Source organism: Vombatus ursinus, unplaced genomic scaffold (assembly GCF_900497805.2).
Source record: "Vombatus ursinus unplaced genomic scaffold, bare-nosed wombat genome assembly UNPS02011334.1, whole genome shotgun sequence".
Lineage (NCBI taxonomy): Eukaryota > Metazoa > Chordata > Mammalia > Diprotodontia > Vombatidae > Vombatus > Vombatus ursinus.
This window is the reverse complement of record NW_020951112.1, coordinates 2,528,181-2,550,245: the sequence shown is the minus strand read 5'-3', so window position 1 is coordinate 2,550,245 and position 22,065 is coordinate 2,528,181. Positions and strand designations below refer to the sequence as shown.

The window sequence follows — 22,065 nt, the reverse complement described above, 5'->3', positions numbered from 1 at the left end:
GGGCAGATGGGTCTCTTTGGACAGGATTCAATGTCTCAACCCACCTGGTCTCAGCAACAATTTATTTGTTAAATGGAACTGGATGGTTAATTTCTATTTTCAAAATGGTACCAATTATTATACTATATATTATTATATAAATAATATGATATCAATAATTAATAGATATAAATAATATATAAATATATAGAGATGCAAATAAATATAGATGCAAATAAATACATAGATATAAAAATATAAAATTTTGCAATCCCACAAATTTAAAAATCACCAGAAAGACAGTTTTATTTTTTGTTCAATAAGAAAAATAACAGCTCATATTTCTATGGCACTTCAAGGTTTACAAAGAAAGCACTCTTCTCACAACAGTCCTGTGAAGTAGATTTTATAATAGCTTCATTTTACAGATGAAAACACTTAAGTAATTTTTACACAGCTAGGAGCTGTCAAAGACTCAAACCCAGTTTCCCCTTCATCCTATACTACCTTTTAAAAGCATCAATTCCATAATTACATAAATAATGGACATTGCACAATCCACAGGTGAATACATTCTTCATTCCAAAAGAATGTAAGATCTCTAAAGGCAAGCACTGTTTTGTTTTTCTCTTTAAAAGGAGCTGTACACAGTGCCTGGAACATAGTAGGAACTTAATAAATAAATGCTTGTCTACCTGGTGTAAGAGCCTTCTCAAAAGCATACCCCATGGTTTTCTCCACTGTCATCTGCAAAATTCATTTTGATGTGGTTGAAGGCTGGAGCTTCCTTGACAGCAGGGCTGGTTCACATTTGTCTTTGTATACTAGTACCTCGTACATCCTCACAAACTGACTGCCTTGTCTGTAAGGAACCTGTCTGGCAGCTAGCTCTCAATTAATGTGAATAATGACTCCCATGCATTATTACAGGTATCCCTTCCATATCGCAGGGCTTGGAGGCATGGCGCCTTTGAAATCTGGAAAATCCACATAATCCCTTCATACCAAAGAAGTCTGAATTATTATGGTATTAAAAGATAAAACATGTTGATATTCCACAATACTACACATATATTTTATGCATTTCTGAGTTTCTAAACTTTTTCTGTGACATCTGCTGACCTTTGTGTGTCATCCGCAGCTTCCACAAAACTCTCCAAAAATTCCCACTTAATTTCTTATGTTAACCGGTGATACATCAAAACCATGACGGAGAAAGCCATGACGTAGAAGGGACAGCTGTGTTTGATTGTGCACTATTCAAAGTTAAAATTATATGTAAAATATGCTTATTGGGGGGCAGCTAGGTGCCGCAGTGGATAGAGCACTGGCCCTGAAGACAGGAGGACCTGAGTTCAAATCGGACCTCAGGCCAAACACTCGACACTTACTAGCTGTGTGACCCTGGGCAAGTCACTTAACCCCATTTGCCTAAAAAAAAAATGTATATATTCTTTTTGGTTCCAGCCCATTGGAAATCTGCAATAAAGATTCAAATAATGTGACCGCTTCACAGATTCATTATTCACACTAATAGGAACCTAACTATAGTTGACCCTTAAACACTTTGTGTTGATTGATTGGTTGGTTGATTGAAGTCAGTCTTTTTAGTTCCATCATTTTCTATCATATGAAGTGTCTGGTTTAAAACTAGTTTCTCCTAAAAGAAAAGTTAACAGTGATTACTTCCAAGAAAGACGGCCCCATCAGCTTAGGTTCTCCCTTCCCTACTGCAGATCATAACCCCTCTCTGACTTAGTAGGTGGTCTTCATGAATTGTGATAGCCTGCAAAAATCTTCTCTTGATGACTAACTTCTGGTCTGAGTTTCTCCAAATTTACCTAGGCTAGTCCTCCAATGAAATAAAAAAAAAGGAATCTGTCACTAGACCCATACTTGAAGCTTATTCCAGGTTGGTGGACCTACCAGAGGTTGACCTCCATTAGTACAGCCTTTGAGGACCCAGAATTAACTCCCTACCATGATGAGGCATTAAAAATGAAGCTTAATAAAGGAATGGAGTAAGGAGGAGATGGGAGAAGATGTATTTATACACAACTAAACACTTTTGATTCTCCTTTTAAAAAAAAACAAACTTCCTTACATTGCCTTCCTGTTATAAACATGGTATAATACAGAGCTGATTCATATCGTTAAACCTCACTGCATCAGAAGTGATGCTATCAGTGGATATTCATAGATTGTCGACTTAGTGCCAAAAAGGATCTCAGAAGCCTTGGACTCCAAACTCTTCATTTTACAGATGAGGAAAATGAGGCCCAGGAAAATTAAGTGACTTGCCCAGAGTCACCCAAACAGTAAGTAATAGAGCCTGCCACAGAGGTAGTATCAAAGGTGGAATTTGAACTCATATCAAAGGATTTGGAGTCAAAGGACTCTGGGGGATATTATTTCTGCCATTGTAATACACTGCCTCCATCTATACAGTAGCCTTTCACCCTAAACCAGGATACTTTTTTATCTTACACTGTAAGATACACTTAATTTTTAATAAATTTTTAAATTTTAATTTAAAATTTTTTTAATTTTTAATAAAATTTCAAGAATCTAGACAGCTGCAAAGATCTTATTCCAATGAACTGTCCAAAGATAAAAAGAGGAGTATCCCATCTGTACTTGGCTCCTCAAGTGAGATATAGGCTGTGGACAGATTCCTGCTCAGCACTAAAAGAATTCCTCCCAGAACTGAGTTCCTAAAGGAATCATCCTAGAAAGATGAGAAAGGACCATGGATGCTAAAGATGAAGTGGTCCAAGAGGTACTTAATTACTCTTTTCCTTTAAGATTACCTCCCTTAAAGTAGGTAGTATCATACATACATATGTATATAATAATAGCTAATGCTGATATAGTACCTACTATGTGCCAGGCACTGTGCTGAGTCTTTATAATTATTATCTCATCTGATCCTCACAACAATCTTGGGAGGGAGGTGCCATTATTAGTCCATTTTACAGATGAAGAAACTGAGGCAAGCAGAGTTAAGGGACTGGCAAAGGGTCACATAGTCAGTAAGTGTTTGAGGTTGAATTTGAACTCAGGTCTTCCTGCTTCCAAGTCCAACAGTGCAGTATATATCCACATAAACATATACATATATTATATTTAATATATAATATGCATACATAGTTGTTTGAATGTTGGCTTCTGTACTAGCATGTGAGCTCCTTGAGGGCAGGGACCATCCTTTCTCTTCCTTTGTATGCTCAGAGGTAAGCGCAATACCTGGCACATTTTTGTTGTTCAGTCATTTTTCAGTTGTGTCTGACTCTTCGTGACCCTATTTGGAATTTTCTTGACAAAGATACTAGAGTGGTTTGCCATTTCCTTCTCCAGCTCATTTTACAGATGAGGAAACTGAGGCAAACAGGGTTAAGTGACTTGCCCAGGGTCACACAGCTCGTAAATATCTGAGGTCAGATTTGAACTCAGGTCCTCCTGACTCCAGGGCCAGCACTCTCTCGCCTAGCTGCCCCGCCTGGCACATAGTAAGTGCTTAATAAATGCTCATTGAATGGACTGACTGACATTTGTGAGAATAAATCTCCACATCACCACAGACTCTCCTATGTTTGACAGCCTTGTCAGGAGCAAGAGAGATGATTCTATATCCTATATCCTCCAGTAGAGTGAGACTTTGGTGAAGGTGTCATTACAGCAGGGATTTTTATCCTAGGGTGCATGAACATATTTTTGGATTTCTAGATATTTTGGTAACAACAAATTTCTCTTGTAATCCTATGTCTTTTATCATACATGATTCTGAGAAGGGGCCTACATGTTTCACCAGACTGACTGACAAAGGGGTCTAGGACACAAGCAAGGTGAAGAATACCTCCATTACAAGATCACTGATTGACTCTTTTTCTTCCCACCATATCTCCAGGGAAAAGGACAGTCTACTTCTATTCTAAGAAAGATAAAGAACAACATACCTTCTTTAAAAAATCAAAGTTGGATAAAAAGTCTTCTTTGGTTAGTAGGAATCTGTCATCTATGCTCTGTTTCCTTCCTCCTGAAAAACAGACGTTGTTTGTAATTTTGGAAAAATAATTGTGCTAGCAATTACGCCGTGAAACAGTTCTTTAGAATTCCTAATCCAAAAGCAAATTCTTAAGTTTTATTTACCTGTGTCAAATACACAACCAGTGGACTGAATGAAGCCCATAACATTCCTGAGTGCAACCCAAACCAGGTTAAAATATAACTGGGAAATAGTTAACAAAGATAAATATAAATACAATAAAACAGAGATCATATTACATGTATGGTTTACTGGCTCTCATTTCTATTTGGATTTGATGCTACTGATCTAATCCAACCCATGTCCAAAGCACTATTACCAGCAAATCATTTTTTCCTTCTCGCATTTTCCTAACATTTTGGACCTCTCCCTCATAGTTACCAAATTTTAAATTATGTTATGGTCATTTGCATCTATGATTCTTGAGGGTAGAGGCTGTCCGATTTCACCTTTGTATTCCCAGCAAGTCACATAAAGTCAAACATTTAATTAACACCTACTATGTGCCAAGCACTGTGCTAAATTCTGAAGATGCAAGGAAAGGCAAACCAGAAAACAAACAGAAAAGAAACCTGTCCATGCTTTGAATAAGCTCACAGTCTAAAGAGGAAGTGAGCGTGCAATCATCTATGTATGAACGAGATGCAGCCAGAATAATTAGACATAATCTTAAAGGGAAAGCATAAAAAGGCTTCTCGCAGAAGATGGGATTATTGTTCTTATGATGGCATCATTTGTCACAGGTGGCTCAGTGGATAAAATGCTGGACTTGGAGCCAGGAAGACCTGACCTTGAATTCCACCTCAGACACATATTAGCAGTATGACTCTGGGTAAATCACTTCACCTTTCCTTGCCTCAGTTTCCTCCTTGGTAAAATGAAGGAATTAGACTTGATGTCATCCAAGGTCCCTCCCAGATCTAAACCTATTATCTTATACTCCTAACTGAAGTGATCATCTACCTGCTGTTTGAATACCTCCTGTGACAGGGAGCTCTTTACCTCATGAGGTAAATAAAGAGCTGTAATTATTAGAAAGTTCTTAGTTATATGATAGGAAGGTTAAAATTAATCTCCCTATACTTCCTACCGATTGGTCCCAATTCTGCCTTTGGAGTCAAGGAGAGAAGGTTGATACCTTTTCTACCTGATAATCCTTTAAATATTGGAATACAGCCTTCATTAGCTTCCAAAGTCTTCTTCAGTCTAAACATTCTGAGGTTTATGAAGATAAAACAATCCTGAAAATACTCCATAGAACAACAGACTAATAATTTTTATTCCTTTTTTTTCTGCTTCATCTATGCATGTATTAGAATTCATTCATCTTCTTCTATACTAGAACCAAGGTTAGAAGCAAATATTGGTGAAGGTTAGGTTCAAAAAGCTTGAATTTTATATAATGTAATATTGGGCAAGAGGGAGCCATACTAGGTTCTTGAGTAACCTACTTGGTGAAAATGTGAGTTATGATTTCTCTGCTACAAAATTACAAGGTGACAGTTTGGAAAGGGTAAAATCAACAATCCTTATATGTGCCAACAAAGTAAACACAAAGACAAAAACAAGATTATCCTTGCCCTTTGTGAGCTTACATTGTGCTAGTAAAAGAAGTGGAAGTTGACCTGAGCATTGAAGGGAAATATAAATGCTTGGTGATCTTATCAACACTCATGGGTTCAGTTCTCACCACCACGCAGATGATTTCCAAGTGACCTCTCTCCTGAACTCTAGTACCACATCACCAACTGCCTTTTGGACATCTCCAAGTGGATGTCCTGTGGGCATTTCAAACTCAACATGTCTAAAACAGAACCCTTTATCTTTCCCCTCTGGGGCAGTAGAATGTAAGCTCCTTAAGAACGGGGTCTTTGTTTTTCTCCAAAACCTGGTACTGATCCCAAATGAGTAATTAATAAATGCTTGCTTAATTGAAATTGCTTAATTAGGATTTTCCTAATGCTGTCATTCCCTTGAAATTATGTTAAGAGATATATATGTGTGTATATACATACATATATTTACACAGATAAGTATATATACATATAGGTGTGTGTATAGATATAGATACACACACACACACATATATATTTATTTATTTATTTATTTATTCTGTGTTTACTTAACTGTGTAAATGCTGCTTCCCTCAAGCAGAATACAAGCTTCTTGAGGGCAAGGACTCTTATTTTTGTCTATGCTGCTGAACTGACTTTCTCAGGTACTCCATTTAGAAACTGGAAGGAGTTAATATGTTCTATTAACAGAACTGTTGTAAAGAATAACTGATACAAGTGACTATACATTATTATGTAAATGGTATCTCAAAAGAACAGCAATGCAGAAATAGGGAGATTACTTTGTGTTTATTTTTGCACATATTTTGAATTTATCTAAGTACATATTGCTTAATACATAATCTTAAAATATAATCTTCTGAAGGGTAGGGACTGTTTTCATTTTTGCCTCTGTATTCCCAACACTTAGCATAGTGCCCCAAACATTTGTTGTTTAGTCAATTAGTCATGTCTGACCCCTGGTGACCCCATTTGGGGTTTTCTTGGCAGAGATACTAGAGTGGCTTGCCATTTCTTTCTCCAGCTCATTTTACAGATGAGAAAACTGAGGCAAACAAGGTTAAATGATTTGCCCAGGGTCATACAGCTAGTAAATATCTAAGGCCAGATTTGAACTTAGGTCTTCCTGACTCCAGGGTCAGCACTCTATGCACTGTACTACCTAGCTGCCCCAAACACAGTGGGTGTTTAATAAATGCTTATTGTTGAAGTTAATTTCTCAGGTTCCTTATTTATAAAGAAAAAATTCATGCATTATATTACCAGAACCATAATAAAGAATATTTGATACAAGTGACCATAAATTGCCGTATAAAGGTTATCTCAAAAGACTAGTGATGTAGAAACAGGTACCTGTTAGGAGGCTAACAATTACTCCCACAAGTAGAGTGACCAACATTCCAACGGTGCTGAAGTACAAGAATGATAAGGAATACCAGTTATCCATTAGGGGAGTTCTAGAAAGAAGAGGGAAAAAGCTTCAATATAAGATTAATCTACAGATCTCAATAAAAAACAATAGACAGCCATCATGTTTCACAAAACATTAAAAGCACAAAAGAGGGACTCCACTATGTTAAGTTGACTCCCCCTGTGCTCATCAATTAAAGACTGGCTGAACAAATTATGGCATGTGGACATAATGGAATACTATTGTGCTATAAGAAGTTATGAAAAATATGGCATCAGAGAAACCTGGGAAGTCCAGTATTAACAGATTCAGAGTGAAATGAGCAGAATGAGAAGAGCAACATGTATAATTGTCTTATGAGGAAAAACAAATTCAAAAGATTTAAGAGCTCTGATCAAAATAATGACCAACTACAATTCTAGAGGACTCATGATGGACCGTGCTGTCTACCTCCTGACAGAGAGGTGATGTACTCAATATCCAGAATAAGACATACATATTTGTATGTGGTCAATGTGGGAATTTATTTTGCTTGGCTATATTGTATATACATATGTGTGTGTATTTAATTAACACCTACTGTAATGCCAAGCACTATGCTAAGTTCTGGAGATGCAAAGAAAGACAAACCAAAAAACAGTCCATGCTTTGAAGGAGCTCACAGTCTAATGAGGGAGATGGCATGCAATCATCTATTTATGAACAAGATTCAGGCAGGATAAAACATAGATAATCTTAAAGGGAAGGCAACTGCATTAAGAGAGATCAGGAAAGGCTTCTTGTAGAAGACGGAATTATTTTTACTCATAATGACATCATTTGTCATAGGTGGCCCAGTGGATAGAGTGTTGGACTTGGAATCAGGCAGACCTAACCCTCTCTCTGCCTCTCTATTATATGTGTGTGTATGTATATATTTATTTATTGCAAGAGTTTTTCATTATTATTTTCTTTTTTCAGTAAGCAAGACAGAAAGGAGAGAAAATCAATTGTTGTTCATTACAAAAAATTAAATTCAAAATTTTAAAACATAAGCTAAAAAAAGTCGGTTCCTCAGGTACAGGGAGGACTTATGGAAAGACATGGATGAGGGGCAAACAGGATGAAAAGTATTGATGGATTAAGATTTGCATTTTTGCAGGGTGTTCACATATTGGTGAGACCACAGATTCTCCTATCTCCTTCTCCTATTAAAAAACAAAAACAAAACTCTTATAACAAGTACTCATAGTCAAGCAAAACAGAGTAACATCAATCCAAAGTGCACATCAGTGATCCCCAAGGCAAAGTGATAAATAGCCTTAAGGAGTCTTCTGTGTTCTACCTGTCTCTCACTTAGTTTTGTTTTGTTTTTTTAAGTGATACTGTAAAATTTATTTCAATACCTTTCAGCACTATGAACTTGAAAAGCATTTGGAGAAAATGGTGTTCCTGTAGTTGTGTTCCAGTTCGTCTGGTGGTGGAAGCTGGTTATGTTACAACCATCTGTGATGAGGCTCAACGGTAAATTTCTCTCTGGAAGGGGAGGATAAAGCTGAGCTCCAATTCCAACCCAAAGGGAAATGGCAAATCCTGTAGTGAGCCCTACAAATGCCCCCTGCAAAATAGAAGTGCTTTTGAGAGGAAAACAATAGTTTTCTTTGTTTTTTTTTAATTTATTTTATTTTAAACTTATGGAATAAAACAAGCATTCCCATAACATAGTACAATAAAAAAAGATGATTGCACATGAAACGACAAATCTGCTATGCACAACTTGCCATTCCTTTCAAATATACAACAAAATGATCACATAAATTTCTTTTTTTTCCCTTTTTTTTCTCTTCCCTATCCCCTACCCCTTTTGGAAGGAAAAAAAGGAATGCAAGGGATATTGAGGCCAATTTCTTCCCAAATGAGCTATCCAAACGCGAAATGACTTGCCTGGAGAGGTAGAGGGCTTACCCTCACTAGAGGTCTACAAGCAAAGGCTTCTTCATTTACTGGAAATGCTGTTGAGGGGTGGGGGTTGGGGGTGGGGGTTGTGTTCAGGCATGATTGGGTCTAGTAAGTGGCCTGTGAGGTTACTTCCAACTCTGAAATTCTGTGATTGTGATCTCGTGAAACTTGATTCAAGGCTATATCCACTATGCTCAAAACCAGATAACATCACATTCTCTCTCTAACCAGCTTCTCCTTATGAGTTCTTTATCTCTACCAATGGTAGTGTCAGAATACTATTAGGAGACACCTTGTTTTCCAGAGCTAAGGCCCAACAAACAAGCTGTGCCCTGAGCTTGGCATAACAACAGTACTTTGTGCTCACTCTCTGGACGATTTCAGTCACAGTAAAATCCCAGAATTGTTTCACACCAGCACCAGGAGTTCTCTAAGCTCTGACAAGTACCAGACAAGTGCCCATGTTCTGGTCATGAAGCCCTGCTATGAATCAAACTTGTCTCATTGTTGCTATTACCCCTCACTGTCAAGGCTACAGCTGACTGTGTAGCCATTGGTATAAGTATTGAGGTTTGCCCACACTAAAGCAGGTCCCCCATTATGGGGGACCTCAGCACATGTGTCGTTAGGAAGGAGTACTCCACTTATAAGCCATTTCCCTCACAAACAAATTAACCTTTTGCTTGATTCCTGATTCTCCTGTCTCTTGCCTGTTCTGATCTATTCGGCTCCAGCCATCTGTAGGTTAGAAACTGGTTCAGTACGGTCAACAGTAGTATTTGACCAGTCATCCAAACCCAAATCCTTAGAGTCATCTTGGGGTATAATTGAATATAACTGAGAGGTCTGAGATGGTTATCATTTGGAGCTGTGTATCCCTAGAACCTAGCATAGTATCCACCACATTTATCAATCAACATTCATTCATTTATTCATGCAAAATGTACCAGATACCATGCGAGGCAATGAGTATACAAAGATAAAAATAAGACAGTCCTTCCTCTTAAGGAGCTCACATTCTACCACAGAGAGACAGAACATATATATATAGAAGTAAATACAGCATAATTACAGTGTTTTACACCTAGGTGTGCTATAGTGCAAAGAGCACAAGAGGCAGAGGTGCTGAAATTCTCACTGTTACTTAGCATCTGTGTGATCGTAGGCAAGTCACTGAAGTATTCAGAGTCCCAAAAGATCAGATTTCCTCATAGGTAGATATATAACTATCTCATGTAAACAGCAATCTCTCAAGTGCTTTAGAACTTGAGAAAAAAAAAGGCAGTGGGGCTAGGAGTATTGGAAAAGAGGTTATACTTTTACCTTTGGGAAAAATCGCTGATTTCCACCACACTTTCAAGGAAGACACAGTATTCACATTCATATTTTATACTCACCATTGAGTTGGCAAAGGGGACCAGGATGCCCAAAGAAAACAAACCCAAAAGGGGTCCCCCAATGATACCAAAGATACTGAGCACCACCTATGAGGAAAATACAATATCATCAATTAGCTGTGAGAGGCACATTTTCAAGAAGTAGCTAGTTTTCCAATTTCGATTGGAAAGAATGGATTAGAGATCAATAACAGAATGACAATGTTTGTTGGCTTTTCTAAAATGGAAAAGGGGTTTGATGGAGTACTAGGACTGAGCTAGAGAGAAAATCTAAGTCTGAAAACATGTCAAAGGGATATAGTGGACTCACTGGACAAAGCTTTTGGAAGTATTCACAGTGAGGATGAATGATCTGGATGTTGGACAAGCAAAGGAGACTGAAAAGGAGTGGTCGGATGGGTAGGAGGAGATATATGACAGATAAATATGACAAAAGTCCACAGAAGAGAGTATGGTCAGCAGTGCCAAATGCAGCAGAGAGGTCAAGAAAGATGAGAAATGAGAAAAAAACCATCAGATTTGTCAACTAACAAACAGATCATTGGCAACTGTGGAAAGTAGCTTTGGTCAAGTAATGAGCTCAGAAGCCATACTACAAAGACTTGAGAAATCGAAGAGAGGAGGCAGAGATAGCTAGTGTAAATAGCTTTTCTTAGGAGTTTGACTAAGAAAGGGAAGAGATCTTTAGGACAATATCTTGAGCAATAGTATAGCAGGATTCAGTGAAGGCCATTCCAACAAAACCCAAAAGAACATAATCTAGAGTACATGAAGCACAATCAAGATGACCTCTACAAAACTGTTACCTGTAACAAAGCTCCCATAAGTGATGCCAAAGCGGCCATTCCAATGCACAGGGCTCCATACAGCATACCTGGGGGAGCAGACATCAAGTCAAAATCACTTTGATGCAGATAATATTTTCAATGAAATAAGTTCATCAAAGATTTCAAAAGTGTAGAAAATTGTACTGCCCTGAAGGATGACCTTATAGATCAAAGTAGGTAAAAAGTGAAAAAATATGATATTTTTCCTAACGAGTATATGCAAAATTGATGAATAAGACCTCTGGGTTGTGCTTGAGGATTAGTCAAAATCAATCAATAAACAAGAATTTATTAAGAGTTTAGTATGTGTCAGGCATTCTGCTAGGTGCTAGGGATACAAAAATGAAACAAAAACATTCTCTGGCCTTAAGAATCTTATATTCAAAAGAGGAGACATGTTCATAAAGATAACTTTATAGAGGTAACTTTAGAGGAGAGGACACCAATAGGTAAATGGACTAGGAAAGGCCTCCTACAGAAGATGCTGAAGCTGAGTCTTGAAGGAAGCCATGTATTCCATGAGGCAGAGGAGAGAAGGAAGAATACTTCAAGTATGAAAAACCACCATGTACAAGAAATAGCAAGTAGATCAGAATGGACAGATGATGTAAGGTCCATTAAGGGAAATAATGTGTAAGATGATAGTAAAGATAGAAATGGATGTAGTTGTGAAAAAACTGAAATGCAAGCCAAAGAATTTGTATTTGAACCTAGAAGTAATGGAAAGCCCTTGGAGATGATTGAGTAGGAGGCTGATGTGATCAGATCTAGACTTTAGGAAAATCGCTTTGGTAGCTGTGTGGAGCATGGACGGGGTGGGGAGAATGTTGAAGCAAGCAGACCAACCAGAAAGCTAGTGCAATAGTAAAAGGAGGCCCCAAGGATACATTGCTTTTTGGACCCTCCACGTGAGGTCTAGAGGACAATTAGGAGGCTATTTCAAAAGGTGAAGAGATTGGTATCGTCCTAGCAGACTGTAAGCTCTTTGGGGGCCAGAAATGTCTCACTTCCATGTTTACATTACCATCACCAAGCACAATGCTTGGCACATGGTAAGCACTTAATAAATGTTTGTTGATTGAGTGGTTGAGGTTGGCACAACAGGTGTTGTGAAAGCTACTTTAGAGTCAAATCAGCAAGCATTTATTATGTGCCTTCTCTGTTCCAGGCACCAGGCTATCCACTACTCCATGCCACTTCCTCAAAAGTAAGACATTTTCTTCCATTGCTCTTGGCAACTCTTGGCTTGGTTCTCCCTCATTTGATAGATGATGAAATCACACCACTGTGGAATTCCAAGTAATCACCCCCACAAAGTTCCTTATTTCTGTGGAAGAAACCACCATCCTCTTGCATCATCCAGATTTAAAACCTCAAAGTTAACTTTGCCTCTTTCTATACAGTCACACTACTCATATTCCCAATTCAACTAACACTCAAGGTCTGTTGATTAAACCTCTACAATGTCCCTCACATTCATCCTCTTCTCTCCACTCACACAGCCCCAACCACCTTAGGTCAGGCCTCATTGCCTCTTGCCTACTCTAACGTAAAGCTTCTGAACTGATGTCTCTTCTTCCAGTCTCTGCCCCATTGTATATGAACTCAGAAGACATGAGTTCAAATCTTGTCTGTGCTACTTACTATATGATTGTAACTTCCTTAACCTCTCTGAATCTCAGTTTCTTCATCTGTAAAATCAGGCAGATGGACCAGATGACTAACGATGTTTAGGGAGATAGACTGTATAGTAAATCGTAACTGATAGACTGAATAGCAAATAGGTAGATAGACTGAATAGTGAATAATAGGGCCTGGAGTCAAGAAAACCTGAGTTCAAATTTTCCCTCTGGTACTTACTAGATGTGTGGTCCTTTGCAAGTCACTTAGCCTCTCTAGCTCTGTTTCTTCCCCATAAAAATAGGAATAATAATAGCACCTAACCCACATGGTTGTGATGAGGATCAAGCAAAGTAATATATGTAATTGGGAAGCTTTAAAAACTTATGTATTAGGGGCAGCTAGGTGGTGCAGTGGATAGAGCACTGGCCCTGAAGTCAGGAGAACGTGAGTTCAAATCTGGCCACAGACCAAACACTTGACACTTACTAGCTGTGTGACCCTGGGCAAGTCACTTAACCCCAATTGCCTTAAAAAAATTTTTTTTAAAATCTATATATTCGCTATCATCATTTAGGCTAGAGAAGCAAAGACTTAGGGAGTGACTAATGGTTCTATTCAGGTATTTAAGGGTCTGTTATGTGGAAGAGGGATTTTTGTCTCCAGAGGGCAAAATAAGGAGCAACTGAGAGTTGCAAAGAGGAAAAAAGGGGAAGAAACAGAGCTAGAGAGGCTAAGTGATCCCAAACTGGATCAGATCTCCAAGGAAGGAAAGCGTCTTATACTGCAAATATCCCCTCTGATGTAATAATGGAAAAGTGAAGCTATTCCATGGTCACTTACTTGTCACTTTACAAAGCTGAGACAGAGTCTTTTCCGACAGCGATGGGAAGTGAGGTTTGATGAGGTCTGAGATTGTGACTGCAGCTAAGGCATTGACACTGGCCGACACAGTGCTACAGAAGACAAGGAAAAACTTTTTTTGTTCGTTTTTTGCTTTATTCCATTTCATAAACATCTTGAAGACAGAAACTGGAAAGAATTTTTTTAATTGGTATTGACCCTCAGTATTTGATTCTATTTCTAGGATCTCAGAACCTAGGGCTGGAAGGGACCTCAGAAGCCATGTAATGTAACCACCTCTTTTTACAGAAGAATACCTTTCTTAGAGCACTGACCGAAACCCAGATGTGTTAAACAACGTGCCTTGGATCACAAAGCTAGGAAACATCAAAGGCAGAATTTGGACCGAGAGCTTTCTGACTTCTGCGTTCTATCTACTATTCCACCCTGCTTCCCCATGCTTGTATTTAAGACAAATAACTCAGGCATCTGTTTTTGACAAATAGTGAAATCTTTAGGGAAAAGGGAAAACTGTTGACATTGAATTATTATTATTATTGAAATCTCACTGGGAATATGGAAACACACTGTATGAGAATGAATTTCATTAAACATGAAACCTCCCCTTGAATAGTGAACATCCTGGGGGTGGCGATGGCGGATAAGGTAATCTACCTCTCTGATATGGTTAATACAGATAATGAAACACTTGAGTCCCTCATTATAACATTGAGGTGACTCTGAGCTCCCTAGAACTCTAAGAGCAAAATGTTAGCTCTGGGAGGAGTGATCAAGCTGGACAGGCTTCCAGGGTGGTCCCAAGGAAGGACTATGGTTTGATAACCAGCCAGGATAAGTCCAAAGGGGCTGATCAACCATACATGACCTTGAGGAGAAGCTTTTTGCTTGGAGCAACTGGTGAAGACCATTTATAAAGATACAGAGAATATATTTATGCCTATGAAGGTATCGGTATACCCTATGATGAAATCACAGTTCCCGGGGTGTATCGAATAGACTACATGCCTAGGCTGCAAGCTTATCATTCCTATTGCTGGAATTTAACCTCAGCTCATGAAATGGCCAGCCACACCAGCCTTGGTCCCAAAAAATAATTTTTAAAAACGTACCTTACCTCCCTTCAGGTACAGAATAGGGAAACTGTTGGAAAGGAATATATCACATTTGGCAGTTGTCAGATATGGTTGATGTGTTGTTTGGAGTTGTTGAATGGTTTGATTTTGGTTTGTTTGGGGCTTTTTTTGCTTCTAAAAAATATTCTTTGTTACAAAGCACTCCAAAATAATATTTCATTAATTATATAAAGTTCATACCTCAGTGTTGCACTATATACACATGCCAGAAAGAGTCCTGGGAGTCCTGGAAAATCTTGCAGAATGTCTAGTGCTAAATAGGGCAAGAGCTGAAAAAGTCCAAAGTTTACTAGTGTTGCTCCTTATCATAGAAATAAATCTATAATCACCGATGAAGGAAATCAATTTCTCATTTATCCAGCATTGTCAGAGAATGAGCTATGTCAAATGGATGAAGGTTTAAAATAAGTAACTCAGTAACAAAACTTTGCCTTTTAAAAAAGTATTTCTCTTTTGCTTTTAAATAGATTGTCTTGGTTTCTTTTGCTTTTCTATCACCTAGATTTTATTCTGAGGACCTCTACCCTCCACTCCCCTCACCAAGGAGCTACCATCCCTTGTATAAATGAATTTTTGTAATAAGAAAAAGAAAAAGAAAGAAGAGAGGGGGAAATTGAGCAAAAGATATCAACACATCAAAATGATATTACTTTATTTGCAAAGTTCCACAACATTAGACCTCTGACCTCTAGAAAGGAATGGGGTGGGAGGTGGAGAGGAACATTGTCTTCTCATATCCCTTTTTTATGGCCAACCTTATTCTTTGTAATTTTGCGTATTCAGTTTTGGATGTTTTGCGGTTGTTGATTTTTCGACTTAAATGATTATAGTCGTTGTGTATGTCATTTTTCTGGATCTGCTTATTTCACTTTGTATAAGAATATTTAAGTTTTTCCCCTGTTTCCCTCTATTCATCATGTTCATCACTTCTTACAGAACAGTAATATCCCATTATATTCAAGTACCACAATTTATCTCCAGGGCAATGTGATGTGATCGCCCTTCGGTGACATTGATTATTGAATAAGAAGAAGAAACAGCCTTCCCCAAAGAGTTTTTCTCATCTTCCATAAAAATCTTGGTTATTTCCTCATCCTCTGACTTGTAAATAACCTTCTAAAGGTGATTTCTACAATAGTAACCCAATGGACCACAGACACCTCTCTTGTCAGAGTCAACCTCAATGGAATCGATCAATAATAGAATGTGAAGGAACATTATCCATACATTTTGATAATTTTAACAATTTTGACAAATATTGTTCATTTAAAACATTAACGAATTTAACAATAAATCAGAGATGGGTTTCTCCAAAGTTTATAATTATTTTTTGCTTTTTTTTTTTGGTAAGGCAATCAGGGTCAAGTGACTTGCCCAGGGTCACACAGCAAATAGGTAGTATCAAGTGTCTGAGACCGCATTTGAACTTGGGTCCTCCTAACTCCGAGGCCAGAGCTCTATCCACTGCACCACCAGGCTGCCCTTGTGAATTCTTTTCATCAGGAAAAGATGAAGCTTCTACAGGCATGACAACCAAACAATTTCCTCCAAGTGGTTTTTAACATTTTACTTTGAACAGAATTTAAATACAAGATCCATTAAATACTGAATCATCTTTAACATCATAATAAAGTTTAAAATATTTTCATATTAGATCTACTTTTTTCATTAAATTATTTATATTTTCACAAAATTCTTTCTGTAATAATGGTTCTGTAACAAATAGTTACAGAAGAAAGATTATGGAACTTGGATTCAGGAGAAATGAGGTCAAATCTGGGCTCTGACACTTACTATGGTACCATAGGCAAATCATTCATTTTCTGTGATCATCCGTTTAATCATCTATAAAATGGTTACCATAATATTTATATTACCTGCATCACAGGGTATAATGAAAATTCTTTGTAAACCTTAAAGTCTTCTCTAAATATGAGCTATTTTTCCATATTCTTATTAATAACACCTTAGTCTATAAGGTAAATGAGGTATCACTGGCAGCTAAATAGATGGTGGAAATATGCCAAATACCAACCTTTTTTCCTCGAAATAAGCTGTACTAAAATACAATAATATAAGAACTTTGCTATTGCTAAAGTTTCAAAGCTAGGGATGTTTCACTGAAGGTACTAAATGATCAAATAATTAATTAGAATAAATGTCCTTTTTGTTATAAGAAACACCAGCCTTGGTCCCAAAAAATAACTTTTAAAAGTGTACCTTACTTTCCTTCAGGTTCAGAAGAGGGGAACTGTTGGAAAGGAATATATCACATTTGGCAGTTGTCAGATAAAGTTGATGTGTTGTTTGGAGTTGTTGAATGGTTTGATTTTGGTTTGTTTTGGGTTTTCTTTTTTTGCTTCTAAAAAATATTCTTTGTTACAAGAGGTTGAATGGACAGGAGAGGAAGAGAGATTTATTCAGAAATGAAAATGATGTAAAAACAAAAGAAAATAACACTAGTAAAAAAGAAAAGTATTTATTTCTATTGGAAAATATACCCTTGAATCTTCCAAAGTGCTATACACTGAATTTTGCAAAGAGTTAATGTCATGAGAATGTGTAGCACATTCTTAAACCTGGGGTATTTGATTCAAAGGTAGAATTAGGAAAACACCCCTAGTTTCATCGATGATTAGAAAACTGTTTGGGCATTAGACTGTGTCCGGGAAAAGAACACAATATCATTCTGGCACTGCAAAATTTCCTGTTGCTTTCCCATTGGTTTTCATATTTATATTTAAACTGACCTTTAAAATTCATGGTTGAGAGCAACCTGTTACAGCTGTCATTCAGCCAGAAATATTTCTATCAAGTGTATCAATTTCTCTTAATACTTTCTTCAGGTTTCCACATTTTAATTTTACATCCAGGATTCATCATCCAGCTATACATATACATACATACATACATACATATGTGTATATGTACATATATTATGTGTATGTGTGTGTATAAATATATATACGTGTATATATATATATATATATATATAAATTTGCCCAATATTTTAGTAGAGTTTATAGTGTGCCTACCTATTGTTTACTGAACATGTAGGAGCACTCTGAACCAACAATATTGTTTCATAATCTATGGCTAATGTATTCATAAAATAGTTGCAGTACCGAACCTGGTCTGGTGCTGACACTTTCTTTGATGTCCAAGGATCACAGTCATGGTATCTTGAATAAAGAACAAGACCACACAATGTTGTACAGGCAAGAATTCCCCAGCATCCTATAAGATTTATATAAAGGGACCTACACAAACAAACAATAAATAAAATGCCATCATTAATGTGCTAAGGCTTTTAAGAAACATCACCCGGCAGGAAAAAATAGGCATTACCACTTTGTTTCCATACTTCATTAGGTAAATAAATAGTATCTTTTAGTTGGCAAAAAGAAAATTATTTGGTTTATTCAGGTGTAACCATTTCTCTTTATAACAGCAACTAATGAAGGAAAACAGATGAGTTTGACCATAAATGTGTTTTGCCCTCTAAACCTAAAGACAAAGGGATAATTTCAGAGAAGACCTATATGAACTGAGGCAGAGTGAAGTGAGCAGAACCAGGAGAGCTCTGATCAGTACCACAACTAACCATATGTATTTCCAGATGACTGATGATGAAGAATGCTACTCTCTTCCTGAAAGATGATGGATTTAACATGCAAAATTAGATATACATTTTTGGACATGGCCAATGGGGAAATTTATTTTACTTGTTTATGCTTATCTGTTGCAAAGGATACTTCTTTCTTTTTAATGGGGGAACAGTGGGAGGGACAGAAAATAAATGCTTGTTAATTGAAAAAAAATTCTAACTAAGACACAAAAACAAAAGAAGAGGTCAAGTGCTGTTAGGTCATGCTGCTAGAAAACTGCTAGCATTTGAACCCAGGTTCTCTGACTCCGGAGAACTGCACTCCTCTTCTTCCCAAAAGAGCAAGCTATATTGCACTTCAGAAATAGTGTAGTTCTTTGAATGATCCTAAATTACTTATTTCTTGTCACAAAAAAACCCCCATCTTTTAAACAATAGTAATGTTCTAGTAACAGTATGGACGTAAATCGTGGAACACTAGAATTTTCTTGAAGAAACAGAATTGTGGGTTACCCACAGGGCAAGACGCATGGTAGACTAAGCATGTTGCAATAGTTGAAGGGATCTCAGTGGCCATTTACTGCAAGCCCTACTTGATAAGGAACGCCCACTACAACACGTGCAACAAACATTCATCTAGCCTGTGAGATAGTTCTGACTATCAGGAAATTTTTTAACTGTGCCTCTTTGTAACTTCTCTGCTTTGCTTTTAATTCTGCCCTCTGGGGACAAAGAAAACAAATCTAATGCCTATTCTATGTGACAGACTTTCAACTACCTAAAAATAGTGTCTCTCCCCTCCCCCCCCACTCCCTGGCCAATTTCCCCTAATCTAGGCTGAATAGCCCTAGTTCCTTTAGTCAGCCCTCCCAAATAACATGAACTTCACCATCATGGTCGCCCTCCTTCAGAAATGCTCCATTTTATCAGTGTACATTCTACAATATGGCACCGAAAAGAAAAGAACAGACAAGAAAAGAAAGGAAAACCTTGGGACTAGAATCAAGGCTAGACTTGGAAAAATATACTATTTGTCCAAAGTATTCCTAATAGGATGTGCGGATTCATGAATCCATCAGTTTTCTATCTAGAGGTGGATAGATAACTTGTTTGACCATGAGTCCTTTGGAATTATAGTGGGTCATTACCAAGTCTTTCAAATTGATTATCTTTACAATATTACTATTACTATATAAATTGTTCTCCTGATTCTGCTCACGTCCCTTTGCATTAATTCAAACAAGTCTCTCCAGATTTTTCTGAAGCCATCCACTTCATCATTTCATATGGCACAAAAGCATTCCATCACATTAATATATCACAGTTTGTTCAGTCAATCCCTAATTGATGGGCATCCCCTTAGTTTCCAAATTTTGCCACAACTAAAAGAGCTGCTATAAATATTTTTGTACATATGAATCCTTTTCTTTTTTCTTTGATCTCCTTAGGATGTAGACCTAGTAATGACATGGCTGAGGCAAAGTTGATACCCAGTTTTATAGCTCTTTGAGCATAGTTCCAAATTGTTCTCCAGAGTGACTAGTCCAAAGCTCTAACAGTGTATTAGCATATCTATTTTTCCTATATTCCCTCCACCATTTGTCATTTTCCTTTTGTTGTCATCTTAGCCAATCTAATGAATATGAGGTGGTACCTCAGAGTTGTTTTATTGTTTTTTTTTCAAGTCAATGGGGTTAAGTGACTTGCCCAGGGTCACACAGCTAGTAAGTGTCAAGTGTTTGATCTGAGACCGGATTTGAACTCAGGTCCTCCTGAATCCAGGGCTGGTGCTCTATGCACTGAACCACCTAGCTGCCCCTTTTGTTGTTTTTGTTTTTTGTTGTTTTTTTTTCTCAGAGTTGTTTTAATTTGCATTTTTCTAATTATTAGTGATTTAGAAGAGCACTTCTTAAACTGTGGGTCATGACCCCATAATTTGGCAATAGTAAAAGGTTTCTGAGCACACAAGGACCAAAAATTAATTCAAATCAAACACATAATGGATCTGAGGTGTTTCTGGCAGTGCTTGCCCATGTTGCATCAAGCAATTTCACTCAAGCCTTGGTTCTGAACACACAGCATGCGCACTTTGCACTGTGCATGTCATCACACCATGCAAAGCCAACGAATGCTTCTGAAACTCAAAAAGGAGTCACGAATAGAAAAACTTTAAGAAGCCCTGATTTAGAACATTTTTTCATATGGCTATTGATGGCTTTGATTTCTTCCCTGAAAACTGCCTACTCATATCCTTTGACCATTTGTCAATTGGGAAATGAATGGCTTTTATTCTTATAAATTTGTCTCAGTTCCCAATATATTTTAGAATGAGACCTTTATCAAAGAAACTTGCTTCAAAGATTTTTTCCCCCAATTCATGCTTTGCTTCTGATTTTAGCTACATGGTTTTGCTTGTGAAAAGCTTTTTAATTTTATGTAATCAAAATCATCCATTTTACCTCCTGTGAACCATTCTATCTCTTCTTTTGTTATGAACTCTTACTCTACCCAAAGATCTGACAGATAATTCCTTCCATGTTCTATTAATTTCCTTTTGGTATCACCCTTTCTGCCTAAATCATGTACCCATTTTGAACTTATCTTGGAACATAATGTGAGATACTAGTCTGTGCCTAGTTTCTGTCACACCCCTTTCCAGTTTTCTACCCATGGAATGTTAAAAGACCTAGAGTAAGGCCTCCAATGAATTGGGTGGACCCTCTTTGAAGAATTTATTAGAGGATGTGGGCAAGAAGAGAGGGCACTGATGGTCTCTGATCTGAACTGCTGGAGGAAATACTTATAACAATGAACTTAGGGATGTATAAATAGCCGAAAGCTACCTTGTATCTAAGAGGAGCATATTTCTGACACAGTCTTCCCATAACTTATCAATCTAGTTTCGTATATTCACTGCAGATTAAATGGAAATTCTCTATATCTTTCTGCACCTTAAAAACCTTTCTTGAGAAGGGGTATATGCTAATAGAGCAGCTCTAATTCCCATGAACTCTGTTTAGCAGTTCAGTTCAGTGTCAGCCCCCTGAAAAATGGTTCAGCTAACTCTACTGAAATTAAAATCTTGGAGGTCTTCTATGGCCTTGCCCTTTGCCTACAGTATAAATTCCAAATTTAGCCTACCATTCAAAGCACTCCATGAATTGGCCCAACTTTATTTCCTTCTATTCAAACATTTGCTCCACATAAAACCTTCTGCTAACATTCTCTCAGACATAGGTTTTCCTTGTTTGTTTTTTTCCCCCACTATGTCATGTGGGGTCAGATCTTCCTCTCTTCTTTCCTAAGGCAAATTCTAAGCTTGCTTTAAGATTTAACTTCAGTCTCTCCACCTCCAAAAAGCCTTCAAAGAGCAAGTCCTAGCATTCTGGCCTTCCTCTAAACTAATAGGGCATCTTCTGTTTTTACTGCCCATTTGGCATTGATAGGTATACTCACAACATCATTAGTAATGTTCTGTTGGATTATTAATTACCCCTTTTAGTATGATTTGTCTTTTCAGGTGTTTAAATTTCATATCCCTGATTCTTCCCTTAATGCCATTCCCTTTATGAGAATCTACCCACCCACCTGCTTTTCATACCTTTTATATAACGATAATTATATAATCCAGTTTCACTGGATTAATTCAATGGATTAATCCAGTTTCACT

At 37.4% G+C, this 22,065-nt stretch overlaps 1 protein-coding gene across 2 annotated transcripts in view; it reads right to left on the bottom strand.

Annotated features, from left to right (window-relative positions):
- Positions 1-359: 359 nt before the first annotated feature.
- The window catches only part of LOC114038542 (sodium-coupled monocarboxylate transporter 1-like), a 38,395-nt gene continuing 16,689 nt past the window's right edge, over positions 360-22,065 (bottom strand). The window contains exons 7-16 of one of the 2 annotated variants that reach the window (XM_027855850.1): positions 17,919-18,048; positions 14,969-15,057; positions 13,635-13,747; positions 11,151-11,218; positions 10,345-10,431; positions 8,395-8,606; positions 6,952-7,055; positions 3,936-4,015; positions 1,584-1,639; positions 360-761 (exon numbers count right to left, since the gene is read on the bottom strand). In XM_027855850.1, coding sequence (XP_027711651.1) covers positions 692-761; positions 1,584-1,639; positions 3,936-4,015; positions 6,952-7,055; positions 8,395-8,606; positions 10,345-10,431; positions 11,151-11,218; positions 13,635-13,747; positions 14,969-15,057; positions 17,919-18,048 — 1,009 coding nt within the window. In that variant the 3' untranslated portion in view covers positions 360-691. Of the gene's footprint in view, positions 762-1,387; positions 1,640-3,935; positions 4,016-6,951; positions 7,056-8,394; positions 8,607-10,344; positions 10,432-11,150; positions 11,219-13,634; positions 13,748-14,968; positions 15,058-17,918; positions 18,049-22,065 lie in introns of those variants that run through there. The other variant, XM_027855849.1, reaches the window with a different exon arrangement.